This window comes from Somniosus microcephalus, chromosome 3 (genome assembly GCF_052327205.1).
Source record: "Somniosus microcephalus isolate GS21.2 chromosome 3, FLI_Smic_1.0, whole genome shotgun sequence".
Lineage (NCBI taxonomy): Eukaryota > Metazoa > Chordata > Chondrichthyes > Squaliformes > Somniosidae > Somniosus > Somniosus microcephalus.
The window spans coordinates 22,531,033-22,545,748 of NC_140989.1; the positions used below are offsets into that span (position 1 = coordinate 22,531,033).

The window sequence follows — 14,716 nt, forward strand, 5'->3', positions numbered from 1 at the left end:
GAGAGTATAGGCCCAATCTACTCAATCTCTCATCATAGGACAACACTCTCATCCCAGGAATCAATCCAGTGAACCTTCGTTGCACCGCCTCCAAGGAAGGGGGAGTAACAGGAGAATTAGAAACACCAGGGAATCTCTTTAAGAGTACAGCTGGGAGAGAGAACCTACACACCACTGTGAGATGTTGGGAGGACTCGTAAAAATCAACATTTCATTGTGCAGTACACACGTCTGCTGCATATATGACAAATAAAATTGAATTGAATTGAATTGAATTGAGATAATCAGGCATCTTAGGGGTCCCCCAAATAACTCCGAGTGCCGCCCGTGCACGATTCCTTTTCTGTATTTGCTGATTACCTGGAAGATATTTTTTTCTTATGCTACATTGCAATATTTAAATATAAATTGACATGATGGCACTGTGGTCCTTTGGCTGGCTGGCGCTGTCTTCTAGATATTTTTGAGGGGAAGTGGGAGGTTGTTGTGATGGCTCGCCGCTCTGTTGAGTCAAATCAGGACACGATTCAGGTTTTATACTGGCAATTTTGTCTCGAAACTGGCAGTGTATCTAGAATCATAGAATCTGTTGTGTATGTCTGCAATGGAATGTGTCAATATTTACAGCGATTCGCAGAAGGGGGGTCAGTATTTGCAGGGATCCCCAGGTTGTGTCCGGCAGAATCAGGCAGAGTCAACATGGTTTTGTGAAAGGGAAATTATGTTTAACCAATTTATTCGAGTTCTTTGAGGAAGTAACATGTGCTGTGGATAAAGGAGAACCGGTGGATGTACTGTACTTGGATTTCCATAAGGCATTTGATAAGGTGCCACATCAAAGGTTATTGCAGAAAATAAAAGCTCATGGTGTAGGGGGTAACATATTGGCATGGATAGAAGATTGGCTAGCTAACAGGAAATAGAGAGTAGGTATAAATGGGTCATTTTCTGGTTGGCAAGATGTAACGAGTGGTGTGCCACAGGGATCAGTGCTGGGGCCTCAACTTTTTACAATTTATATAAATGACTTGGATGAAGGGACTGAAGGTATGGTTGCTAAATTTGCTGATGACACAAAGATAGGTAGGAAAGTAAATTGCGAAGAGGACATAAGGAGGCTACAAAGGGATATAGATAGGTTAAGTGAGGAGGCAAAGATCTGGCAAATGGAGTATAATGTGGGAAAATGTAAAATTGTCCATTTTGGCAGGAAGAATAAAAAAGAAGCATTTTATCTAAATGGTGAGAGATTGCAGAGCTCTGAGATGCAGAGGGATCTGGGCGTCCTAGTGCGTGAATTGCAAAAGGTTAGTATGCAGGTACAGCAAGTAATTAGGAAAGCTAATACAGGAAACTTTGTGCTATCCGGCACCGACGGGACCGAGCTGTTGCCGTCCCATCAAAACTACCGGACAAACCAGCGCTAATGTTGAAACATACGGAGCTTTTGAGCTCTGTATCTGGCAACAAACCCTGTTGCTTAGCAACAGCTTCTAAACAGTCGGCCGTACCTTGCAAGCGTCTCTGTAGCTTAGCAACAGCTTCAGCGAGACCTTGCAGAGCCTGACTGGTGAAAAAAAAGCAACGAAAAGAAAAAAAAAACTAACGAAACGGCTCCTGATTTTTGCCGGTGGATCGAGCATTCCGGACAATTAACCTCCGGATAAACCAAAGTTTCCTGTAGAATGTTATTCTTTATTGCAAGGGGAATTGAATACAAAAGTAGGGAGGTTATGCTCCAGTTATACAGGGCATTGGTGAGACCACATAGAAACATAGCAGATAGGAGCAGGAGTAGGCCATTCGGCCCCTCGAGCCTGCTCCGCCATTCAATGCAATGATGGCTGATCATCCAAGTTCAGTACCCTGTCCCTGCTTTCTCCCCATGCCCCTTGATCCCTTTAGCCTTAAGAAATATATCTAACTCCTTCTTGAATATATTTAAATGAATTGGCCTCTACTGCCTTCTGTGGTAGAGAATTCCGCAGGTTCACCACTCTCTGGGTGAAGAAATTCCTCCTCAATCCTCAAATTCCAGGGTGCCTTGGCACGTTGGATCCTAAACTGGCTGAGTGGCAGGAGGCAGAGGGTGATGGTCGAAGGTTGCTTTTTGGAACCCTGTGTCCAGTGGGGTACCTCAGGGATCGGTGCTGGGTCCCTTGCTGTTTGTGATCTACATAAATGATTTGGAGGAGAATGTAAAATGTATGTGTGGTAAACCACTGTTTGTATTCCACTGTGTACATGCCTGGACATGCCTCGGCTGACTCCTCCCACAAGTCCTAGTATAAAGGTGACTGCTCCCCAGCCCCTTTGTATTCTGGACCGGTCGACCACTCGAGGCAGACCTTCATTCTTTTGTTAATAAAAGCCTTTAGTTACTCTCTTAACTCTCAGTCTTTTATGAGTAATTGATAGCGCATCAGTATGATCAGTAAGTTCGCAGATGACACGAAAATTGGTGGGGTGGTAAATTGCGAGGAGGAAAGCCTCAGGCTACAGGACGATATAAACAGGTTGGTCAGATGGGCGGAAAAGTGGCAAATGGAATTTAACCCTGAAAAGTGCGAGGTGATGCATGTTGGACGGACAAATAAGGCAAGGGAATACACAATGAGTGGTAGGACCCTAGGAAGTACAGAGGGTCAGAGGGACCTTGGTGTACATGTACATAGATCCCTGAAGGCAGCGGAACAGGTAGATAAGGTGGTTAAAAAGGCATATGGGATACTTGCCTTCATTAGCCGAGGCATAGAGTATAAGAGCAGGGAGGTTATGATGGAGCTGTACAAAACGCTGGTAAGGCCACAGCTGGAGTATTGTGTGCAGTTCTGGTCGCCTCACTATAGGAAGGATGTGATTGCATTGGAGAGGGTGCAGAGGAGATTTACCAGGATGTTACCTGGGCTGGAGCGCCTCAGCTATGAAGAAAGACTGAACAGGCTGGGATTGTTTTCCTTGGAGCAAAGAAGGCTGAGGGGGGACCTGATTGAGGTGCACAAAATGATGAGGGGCATAGATAGGGTAGATAAAGAGGAACTTTTCCCCTTAGTAGGGGGGTCAATAACAAGGGGGCATAGATTCAAGGTAAGGGGCAGGAGGTTTAGAGGGGATTTGAGGAGGAACTTTTTCACCCAGAGGGTGGTTGGAGTCTGGAACTCACTGCCTGAAAGGGTGGTAGAGGCAGGAACCCTCACAACATTCAAGAAGCATTTGGGTGAGCACTTGAAATGCCATTGCAGACAAGGCTATGGACCAAATGCTGGAAAATGGGATTAGATTGGACAGGGCTTGATGGACGGCGCAGACACGATGGGCCGAAGGGCCTCTTTCTGTGCTGTATAATTCTATGACTCTATGACTCATTTCTGTCCTAAAAGGCCCACCCCTTATCCTTAGACTGTGAGCTCTGGTTCTGGATTCCCCGACCATCGGGAACATCCTCCCTGCATCTAGTCTGTCCAGCCCTGCCAGAATTTTAAGAGTACTGTGTACAGTATTGGTCTCCTTATTTAAGGAAGGATGTAAATGCGTTGGAAGCAGTTCAGAGAAGGTTTACTAGACTAATACCTGGAATGGGCGGGTTGTCTTATGAGGAAAGGTTGGACAGGCTAGGCTTGTATCGCTGGAGTTTAGAAGAGTAAGAGGTGACCTGATTGAAACATATAAGACCCTGAGGGGTCTGGACAGGGTGGATGTGGAGAGGATGTTTCCTCTTGTGGGAGAATCTAGAACTAGGGGTCACTGTTTAAAAATAAGGGGTCGCCCATTTAAGACAGAGATGAGGAGAAATGTTTTCTCAGAGGGCCGTGAGTCTTTGGAATTCTCTTCCTCAGAGGGCGGTGGAAGCAGAGTCTTTGAATATTTTTAAGGCAGAGGTAGAGAGATTCTTGATAAGCAAGGGGGGTGAAAGGTTATCGGGGTAGGCGGAAATGTGGAGTAATCAGATCAGCCATGATCTTATTGAATGGCAGAGCAGGCTCGAGGGGCCGAGTGGCCGACTCCTGCTTCTAATTCATATGTTCGTATGTAGGTGTCAATATTTACATGGATCTCCCGGGTTATGTCAATAATTCCAGTGAATTCCAGGAATGTGTCAGTACAGGAAACTTTCGATTAACCGGCCCCTAAATAACCGGAACGCTCTATCCACCGGCAAAATTCAGGAGTCGGTTCAGGTAACTTTTTTTACTTTTAGTTACTTTTTTTACTCCATTTGTTGCTGTGCAAGGGTGTAGCTGAAGCTGTTGCTAAGCTGCAGAGACACTTGCAACTTGTGCCGATTGTTTTGAAGCTGTTGGGTTTGTTGCTTTATACGGAGCTCTGAGCTCCGTATCTCTTACTATAGCGTTCGGTCGTCCGGAATTGTTGATGAACCGGCACCACGTCGGTCCCCGTCCGTGCCGGATACCAGAAAGTTTCCTGTATTTACAGAGATTCCCTGGAGTGTGTCAATATGTACGAGGGTTCCTAGGATGGTGTCAATATTTACAGGGATTCCCCAGGAAGGTGTTGTTATTTACAGGGATTCCCAGGAATGTGTCCATATTTACAGGCATTCCCAAAAGGTGTCGCTATTTATTGCAGACATACACAACAGATTCTATGATTCTAGATACACTGCCAGTTTCGAGACAAAATTGCCAGTATAAAACCTGAATCGTGTCCTGATTTGACTCAACAGAGCGGCGAGCCATCACAACAACCTCCCACTTCCCCTCAAAAACTTACAACAGGGGCTTTTTTTTTTCTAAAAATGTTTGGAGAAAGCAGACAACCCCAACTGCACTCATCAAACATAGAAAATCTATCAGCCGGGAGCAAAACACTTTAATCGCCAGACAATATAACCTGGGACTTGCCAGCTGTAGATCGCAGTCCGCACCGATCAGTCCCAGACTGGAGCTGAAGCAAGGTCCCAACTGAAGAGATTCTAAAGTGCAGCGGCCGGCAAGACCACTTACAGATCAACACCACCCCCAGGACAAGTGCATCAATCTTCATGGACGCATTCATTGGATTGGGGGAAAACCACAGATGGATTTAACTACCCGAGCATAAAGGCATCCAGAAGGCAAACACAAAGTAGCACAGAACTCATATGGAAGTTGTACAGGGCCTTGGTGAGACCACATCTTGAGTATTGTGTGCAGTTCTGGTCGCCTTATCTGAGGAAGGATGTTCTTGCCATGGAGGAAGTGCAGCGAAGATTCACCAGGCTGATACCTGGGACGGCAGGAATGACGTACGAGGAGAGATTGGGTCGATTGGGCTTATACTCACTGGAGTTTAGAAGAATGAGAGAGGGTCTCATTGAAACTTATAAAATTCTGACAGGACTAGACACAGGAAAGGTGTCCCCAATGGTCGGGGAGTCCAGAACCAGGGGTCACAGTCTAAGGATAAGGGGTAAGCCATTTAGGACAGAGATGAGGAGGAATTTCTTCACCCAGAGAGTGGTGAACCTGTGGAATTCTCTACCATAGAAGGCAGTGGAGGCCAATTCATTCAATATATTCAAGAAGGAGTTGGATATATTTCTTAAGGTTAAAGGGATCAAGGGATATGGGGAGAAAGCAGGAACAGGGTACTGAGTTTGGATGATCAGCCATGATCTCATTGAATGGCGGAGCAGGCTCGAGGGGCCGAATGGCCTACTCCTGCTCCTATCTTCTATGTTTCTACCCCTGGCCGGCCTGCCATCTTCCACCCTCCATAAAGTTGAGGTCATCCTAAACTCACCTGCCCATGTCCCAACTCGCACCCAAGTCCCGTTCACCCATCACCCCTGCGCTCGCTGACCTACATTGGCTCCCGCTCCAGGAATTTCTCAATATTAAAATTCTCATCCTTGTTTTTTTTTTATGGGATGTAGACGTCGCTGGCAAGGCCAGTATTTATTGCCCATCCCTAGTTGCCCTTGAGAAGGTGGTGGTGAGCCGCCTTCTTGAACCGCTGCAGTCCGTGTGTTGAAGGTGCTCCCACAGTGCTGTTAGGGAGGGAGTTCCTGGATTTTGACCCAGCGACGATGACAATCAAATCCCTCCATGGCCTTGCCCCTCCCTATCTCTGTAATCTCCTCCAGCCCTACAACCAACGTTCCCTCTAAGCTGCCTTTGTTCTACGCAGCCTGTTTATTTCAATGCATGGTCCCTTTAAATTTCCGTGCATGCGCGGTATTTACAATGGAAAAAGCTGGTGAGCGGCCTGCCCGGGACCTTGCAGATAACGGCGCGGCCGAGCGCAAGGGCAACTTAGAGGGAACATTGCCTACAACCCTCCGAGATATCTGCGCTCCTCCAATTCTGGCCTCTTGCGGGAACCCCCAATTTTCATCGCTTCACCATTGCCGGCCGTGCCTTCAGCTGCCAAGGCACTGAGCTCTGGAATTCCCTCCCTAAACCTCTCTCCTCCTTTAAGACGCTCCTTCAAACCGACCTCTCTGACCAAGCTTTAGGTCATCTGTCCTAATTTCTCCTTATGTGGCTCGGTGTCAAACTGTGTCTGATAATCGCTCCTGTGAAGCGCCTTGGGACGTTTTGCTACGTTAAAGGCGCTACACGAATACAAGTTGTTGTTAATAACAAGACGTGGAGTCTACTGATTAACACCTCTCACAGGTTCAGCCCGGGAGTGTACGGTGGATTTTACACGAGCGGAAACAATTGCGTTTTAGCCAAAAAGATCCGGTTTAATTGCTGCCTAGCCTCTTGGTTTAGGAGCAGTCACTCTGTGCTAACTCTCTGCTGGCAAGGCACAACATATTGACCGAGAATCCCACGCTGAGACTTCAACACAGTGCACGCTGTGTATTAATCACTGAGTGGAAAATAAAATCAGGACGTGGCGGGACAAATATTATTTTGAAAGTGTTGCTCGAACTGTAAGTGCGAGCATTTGGGAGATGTTTTAGGCAGCCAGATAAAAGTGCCACCTCTTCTTGTGCGACCTGTGCCTATGAAAGGCACCCAGCTGTAATTCCACAATTTACAACAGGAGATGCTCAGTTATTTTTATTCTCATTCATTCTTGGGATGTGGTCATCGCTGGCAAGGCCTTATCTGAGGAAGGATGTTCTTGCCATGGAGGGAGTGCAGCGAAGATTCACCAGGCTGATACCTGGGATGGCAGGAATGACGTATGAGGAGAGATTGGGTCGATTGGGCTTGTACTCGCTGGAGTTTAGAAGAATGAGAGGGGATGTCATTGAAACTTATAAAATTCTAACAGGGCTAGACAGACTAGATGCAGGAAGGATGTTCCCAGTGGTCGGAGAGTCCAGAACCAGGGGTCACAGTCTAAGGATAAGGGGTAAGCCATTTAGGACAGAGATGAGGAGGAATTTCTTCACCCAGCGAGTGGTGAACCTGTGGAATTCTCTACCACAGAAGGCAGTTGAGGCCAATTCATTAAATATATTCAAGGATTTGGATATATTTTTTAAGGCTAAAGGGATCAAGGGATATGGGGAGAAAGCAGGGACAGGGTACTGAATTTGGATGATCAGCCATGATCTCACTGAATGGTGGAGCAGGCTCGAGGGGCCGAATGGCCTACTCCTGCTCCTATCTTCTATGTTTCTATCCCTCACTGCCCTAAGGCGGTGGTGGTGGTCCGTCTTCTTTGTAGCAGCTTGATACCACTGAGGGGCTTCCGAGGGGCAGTTAAGAGTCAGCCGCGTTGGTGTGTGGGACTGGAGTCACACAGAAGCCAGACCAGGTACGGACGGCAGGTTTCCTGCCCTAATGGACACTCCTCTGACTGGCGCTCAGTGCCGCCGGGATAAACCTCTTTTGAGGGAGTGCAGCAAAGGTTCACCAGGCTGGTTCCTGGGATGAGGGGGATTGCCCCATGAGGAGAGATTGAGCAGACTAGGCCTATATTCTCTAGAGTTTAGAAGAATGAGAGGTGATCTCATTGAAAAATATAAAATTCTTAAGGAGATTGACAGGGTAGATACTGGGAGGATGTTTCACCTGGCTGGAGAGTCTAGAACTAGGGGGCATAGTCTCAGGATAAGGGTTCGGCCATTTAAGACCGAGATGAGGAGGAATTTCTTCACTCAGAGGGTGGTGAATCTTTGGAATTCTCTACCCTAGAGGGCTGTGAATGCTCAATCGTTGAGTACATTCAAGGCTGAGATCGATAGATTTTTGGACTCTAGGGGAATCGAGGGATATGGAGATAGTGCAGGAAAGTGGAGTTGAGGTCGATGATCAGCCATGATCTTACTGAATGGCGGAGCAGGCTCGAGGGGCCGCATGGGCTACTCCTGCTCCTTATTCTTATGTTCTTAAGTTCATGGTCACTTTTACTGATACCAGCTTTTTTTTTTTTAAAAAGGGATTTCAAATTCTCAAAACAGCACTGGTGGGATTTGAACTTCCGATTCTGCCTCTGGGCTACTCGTCCTGTAACAGAACCACTACACTACCACACCCTGCACATGTCGACTTGGGTTTACTGCACAAGCATCCAGCAACATCTCAATTTTAAAATTCTCATCCTCGTGTTCAAATCCCTTCATGGACTCGCCCCTCCTCATTTCTGTAACCTCCTCCAGCCCAACAACCCGCACTCCCCCCCACCCCACACCCGAGATCTCTGCGCGCCTTCAATTCTGGCCTCTTGCGCATCCCTGATTTTCATCGCTCCACCATTAGTGGGCGTGTCTTCAGCTGCCGAGGCCCCAAGCTCTGGAATTCCCTCCCTAAATCTCTCCACCTCTCTCCTCCTTTAAGATGCTCCTTAAAACCTACCTCTTTGACCAAGCTTTTGGTTACCTGTCCTAGTATCTCCTTATGTGGCTCAAAGTCAAATTGTGTCTGATTTACGTTGCTGTTAAACGGCTTGGGGACATTTTACTATATGTTAAAGACGCTGTAGAAATACAAGTTATTGTTAAGTGCCTGCGAGCTGTTCACGTCCAGTGTTTCTTTATAGCACAAAAGGAGCGTTCCATTGAACAAGGAACGCAGGACCTACCTTGGAGGTGACAGGGAACGTCGTATTCTATCTCGTCGTGTCTGGAGGGACTGAGAAAAAGAGTCCCATCCACCAGCGGAAAAAGTTCGAAGACCGGGAGGAGCTTGTGGCACAGCGCGCAGTTCACCACGTTCCTCTGACTGGCGCTCAGGGCCGCCAGGATAAACTTCCGCAGCTCCTCCCCTTGACCCACCTGGGCGTCGTCCTCCATGCGCACGTGGTAGGTGTTCATTTTGTGCTTGGGCACGTGGGCCAGCAGCTCGGACAGGTCCAGCCGGCGGAGGAACTGCACCGGGGAGTCCAGCGGCCCCAGGCGGGAGGCCGGCAGGGCGAGGTCGGTCGGGCCGAAACGCGAGCCGCTGGGCAGGAGCTTCCGGCAGCTCTCGGCGTGAAGCGCCGTCTTGAGGAACTCGCCCAGGTGCCGGGCGCCGCGGGGGACGCCGGCGGCGGAGAACGTGAGGTAGGGGTGCACCGACGCCGCCGGAGGGGGGGGACTGTTCAGGGGGGGAGCCGCAAGGCGACCTGAAGGGGTCTTTGAGCCCGGGCCCCTGGCTGCCGTTGCCCGGGCCTTTCTCCTGAGAGTTCTGCCGGTCCATGGAGTGCCGGCGCGGCGCGTCGTGGGGCTTGGCCGTTCGGTTGAGCTTGCACTTCTTGCCGTCCTCGGGCGGTGGCTCGCCCACCTTGGCGCCGCCCCCCCTGTCGGAGCAGCCGGTCGCCCCCGCCGCCTTCTTCTTCTTGTCATCCTGCCGCCGCCGGATCTGGTACCAGTCCACGTCCTTCTTCAGGTGGCCCTGGCCGCAGCGGCAGGAGCAGAAGCGGAAGGCCAGGTCGTAGCCCTTCTTGGTCCACATGTTCTGCCGGCACTGCTTCTCGTTCCAGCTGCGGGCCCTGCCGATGCAGTTGAACTGGACCAGGATGCTGCTCTCCCACTCGTAGAAGCACTGCAGGTGCATCCATTTGCCGAACTGGCAGTGCTCGTTGTTGCACACCACCCGCTGGTAGTCGTCCTTCTCCAGCTCGACCGGCCGTCCGAAGCCGCACACCAGCGGCGTGGCGCAGGGCGCGTCTGTGGAAGGCAACAGACACAACGTGTCACTGGAGCAGCAGCAGCGAGGTGGGGTGGGGGGGGGGGGGGCGGGGGGCTCACCGGTTCTGCAGTATAGAAAGACGCACGGTCACAATTAAGTGTCACTTAGGATTCAATGAGCTGAAGGAAGAACTGACATTTCTACCGCCCCTTTCACGACCTCAGGACGTCCCAAAGCGCTTTACAGCCAATGAAGTACTTTTTGAAGTGGAGTCACTGTTGTAATGTAGGAAACGTGGCAGCCAATTTGCGCACAGCAAGCTCCCACAAATGGCAATGTGATAATGTGTCAGCTGTGGCTCAGTGGGCAGCACCCTCACCTCTGAGTCAGAAGGTTGTGGGTTCAAGTCCCACTCCAGGGACTCGAGCACATAAATCTAGGCTGACACTCCAGTGCACTCCATCAACATCACTAAAACAGATTATCTGGACATTATCACATTGCTGTTTGTGGGAGCTTGCTGTGTGCAAATTGGCTGCTGCGTTTCCTACATTACAACAGTGACTCCACTGCAAAAAAGTACTTCATTGGTGGAAAGCGCTTTGGGACGTCCGGAGGTCCTGAAAGGCGCTATAGAAATGCAAGTTCCCCTCCAAGTCACACACCATCCTGACTTGGAAGTATATCACTGATCCTTCATTGTCGCTGGGTCAAAATCCTGGAACTCCCTCCCTAACAGCACTGCGAGAGTACCTTCACCACCACCTTCTCACGGGCAATCAGGGATGGGCAATAAATGCCGCCCTTGCCAGCAACACCCACATCCCATGAACGAATAATAAAAAAAGCCTTTCTTTGACTAGACAATCTGTTTGAGTGATATTAGTTGAGAGGTAAATATTGCCCAGGACACCGGGGATAACTCCCCTGCTCTTCTTCAAATAAGTGACATGGGATCTTTTACGTCCACCTGAGAGAGCGCAAATGGGACCTTGGTTTAACGTCTCATCCAAAAGACGGCACCTCTGACAGTGCAGCACTCCCTCAGCACTGCACTGGATTGCCGGCCTAGATTATGTGCTCAAGCCTCTGGACTGGGGACTTGAACCCACGACCTTCCGAGATGTCTGTCAGTGTGCACTGTGATTCCGACAAACCGGCATTGCGCGTGTAGGCCTCCCAGTCCCGTAAGTAACCACGAGGGGCCTACACTAAGGGCTGTGTAAATGCAGCGGCCTATTGATTATTAATCACCCAAGTTTGTATTAAGTCGCCAATTGTGTTGCATTGTTTCAGTCAGGCAGTTTCCGGACAGCGATGTGCATGGTGACAAATGTACAGACTGAGGAGCAGCAAAGCTCGGGGGTGTCCCACTGGGAAGAGGCAGTCATGACAAGCGCGAGCTTCAGCAGACGCGAGCAACCATCCCACGGCCGCGGTGCATTATCTGCCTTGCAGCTCTCACCCATGATGCCGGATTCCCGCACCCCCACCCCCACCCACCCATGATGCCGGATTCCCCCACCCCCACCCACCCATGATGCCGGATTCCCCCACCCCCACCCACCCACCCACAAGCTAGGGCAGCACGCGCCTACCAAATACCTCGAGCGCAAAGTCATGGTGCGAGTTTTGCGTCACCTGCCCAAAACGCGAGCAACGCAAACGCACCTTTCCCGCAGACACGCAACGCCGCAGCAACAAGGCAACTTCGGCGTGACGAAGCAAGCAACCCGAGAATTCCGGGTGTCTTTTTTCTGGAGGTCTCGACAAGGGACGGCATTTTTCCTACATTACAGCACTCTCTCCCTCAACCTCTCCGCCTCTCTCTCCACCCTTAAAGCCGACCGCTTTGGCCAAGCTTTTGGTCAACTGTCCGACTACTATCTCCTCACGTGGCTCGGTGTCAAATCTTATCCGATTACGCCCCGGTGAAGCACCTTAGAAACATAGAAGATAGGAGGAGTAGGCCATTCGGCCCCTCGAGCCTGCTCTGCCATTCAATGAGATCATGGCTGATCATCCAAATTCAGTACCCTGTCCCTGCCTTCTCCCCATATCCCTTGATCCCTTTAGCCTTAAGAAATATATCTAACACCTTTTTGAATATATTTAATGAATTGGCCTCAACTGTCTTCTGTGGTAGAGAATTCCACAGGTTCACCACTCTCTGGGTGAAGAAATTGCTCCTCATCTCAGTCCTAAATGGCTTACCCCTTATCCTTAGACTGTGACCCCTGGTTCTGGACTCCCCCCGCCATCGGGAACATCCTTCCTGCATCTAGTCTGTCTAGTCCTGTTAGAATTTTATACGTTTCAATAGGATGTTAAGGCGCGATATACATGCAAGTTGCTGTTGTGACTACACTTCAATAAAAGTAGTTCTTCATTGGCCGTAAAGCGCTTTGGGACTAATGTTCCCGCTAAGTTGTGCAGCGGTCTGGAGGTCCCGCGCATGGGCTATTCAATAACCGCGCACGCGCAAAAAATTCAATGGGCTACCCTGCCAGTTAAAGGGCCAGTGCACCAAAAGAAAATTACAGGGAATATTGTTTAGGATGTCCCGGGGCTGTGAAAGGCGCTATATAAATGCAAGTCTTTCTTTCTGCTTAACTTTGTGCGCCAACACTGTAAAAAGGCACTTCTTACAGGGACAGTTCTTCTACCTCAGTTAATTGATCCCACCCGGGCGGGGTGGCGCAGGGCAGAGGGCTGCGGGGCAGTGGAGCTTCAGCTCCCCCTGGGCTAAGGGGAAAGGCAGAAAGTAAAGCAGCTGGGAATCCCACTCCCGATTGCAACCCAGTGACTCTCCTGTTGGTACAGTGCGGCTGTCACACCAGGGCGAGGATGGTGTGCGCCACCCCCTGGTCGAATAGCCTGCCGGATATCCCAATGTTGAAGGTGGCCATTGGGGCCAGCACCAGTGGAACCATACCTCAGGAAAAAGTCACAGTCTGCAGATGTGGGGGGGGCTGGAAGAAATTATTTTATTGCTTAGAAATGGGTTAAAGGGGAAATTAAAGCATTCGCCTATTGTGTTTATTGATTTGGTGTCATTTAATCGCGCAAAAAAGGAACAGGGGGCAGAAACACATGGCATTCTCTTTTACGATGGTGTATTTTTTAAAGAGACAAATCTGAGCTATTTAAATACTGAACACTGTCAGCGGCCCCCAGCCATGCAGTTAACGAAACAGGAAGCGAGATGACACTTTGTATATGTTTATATACAAGTAAAAACAAACCTTCTGTTTGCATATCATCCATCAAAACAGAAAGCACCTTAAAAAAATATAAGCTTCCTGCAAAATAAAAAGACAAGCTTTGCAATATTGAGTAGGTGCGTTCTGTAATATTACAGCTCATTAATTTTTGGAGGGGAGGGGGGCTTGTTTCGAGTAAATTGCTTGGCGCTGGCTCTGCCCCTCACCGTGATCGTTGCCCGCCTCCGACTGGCCCGCTGCAGCTCCTCCGGCCCCCGGTCCTGCTGCTCCGGGCCCCGGTGCGAATGCAGCAGCTCCGGCCGCAGCGTCCTGCTCGTCCCCGCTGCTGTTGGTGCGCTTGCTTTTCCTGCCCTTGACGTTCTTCTGGTTCGGCATGATCCGGGGCTGTGCGCTTGGGGCTCGGCTCATTCGCCCCTTCTGCACCAGTGTGGTGTGTGTGGGGGTTTTTGGCTTCCCTCGTTAGTCCTTATCTCTCTCTATTTACATATATGTCTGTGTGTGTCTGTCACAGCGATTTCCTCCTCCTCCTCCTGCTCCCCACCTCTCGGCTGGGTGCAGGAAGGCGTGTGTCTCGCTGCACCTCCCACCGCGACTCGGAGTTCGGAGAATGGAACGCGAGCTCCCGGGCCAACGTTCCAAACCCAGTGTGTCCGTGCCCGAGCTCCCGGGCCAACGTTCCAAACCCAGTGTGCCCGAGCTCCCGGGCCAACGTTCCAAACCCAGTGTGCCCGAGCTCCCGGGCCAACGTTCCAAACCCAGTGTGTCCGTGCCCGAGCTCCCGGGCCAACGTTCCAAACCCAGTGTATCCGCGGCCCGCGCGCTCCCGGGCCAACGTTACAAACCCAGTGTATCCGCGGCCCGCGCGCTCCCGGGCCAACGTTACAAACCCAGTGCATGCGCGCTCCCGGGCCAACCTACTAAATGGATCCGCGTTCACACAGCGTTTGTTTTCCTCGCCTTCCTTCCTCTCTCTCCTTGCTGATTGGTCCGCGCTGCCGCACCCCGTCCAATGATTGGTTGGTCCCGTTGTCAGTCAGACGGGGTGCAAGCAAATGTCCAACACCGCCTTCAGTGTGCCAGTGCAGCCTTCAGTCGGCTGAGGAAGAGAGTGTTTGAAGACCAGGACCTCAAACCCGGCACTAAGCTCATGGTCTACAGGACAGCAGTGATACCCGCCCTGCTGTACGCCTCAGAGACATGGACCATGTACAGTAGGCACCTCAAAACACTGGAGAGGTACCACCAACGCTGCCTCCGCAAGATCCTGCAAATCCATTGGCAGGATAGGCGCACCAACGTCAGTGTTCTTGCTCAGGCCAACATCCCCAGCATCGAAGCTTTGACCACACTCAATCAGCTCCGATGGACGGGTCACATTGTCCGCATGCCCGATACGCGACTCCCAAAACAAGCGCTCTACTCGGAGCTCCGGCACGGCAAGAGAGCCCCAGGTGGGCAGAGGAAATGCTTCAAGGACAC

The 14,716-nt window shown here is 50.4% G+C and overlaps 1 protein-coding gene across 1 annotated transcript in view; it reads right to left on the reverse strand.

Moving 5' to 3' along the window:
* Nucleotides 1-14,140, reverse strand: part of heca (HECA ribonucleoprotein granule regulator) — a 62,553-nt gene extending 48,413 nt beyond the window's left edge. Inside the window, 3 exon segments of the mRNA XM_085979257.1 lie at nt 8,986-9,475; nt 9,477-10,051; nt 13,444-14,140. Of these exon segments, the coding sequence (XP_085835383.1) occupies nt 8,986-9,475; nt 9,477-10,051; nt 13,444-13,645 (1,267 nt within the window). The 5' untranslated portion in view covers nt 13,646-14,140.
* Nucleotides 14,141-14,716: the final 576 nt, after the last annotated feature.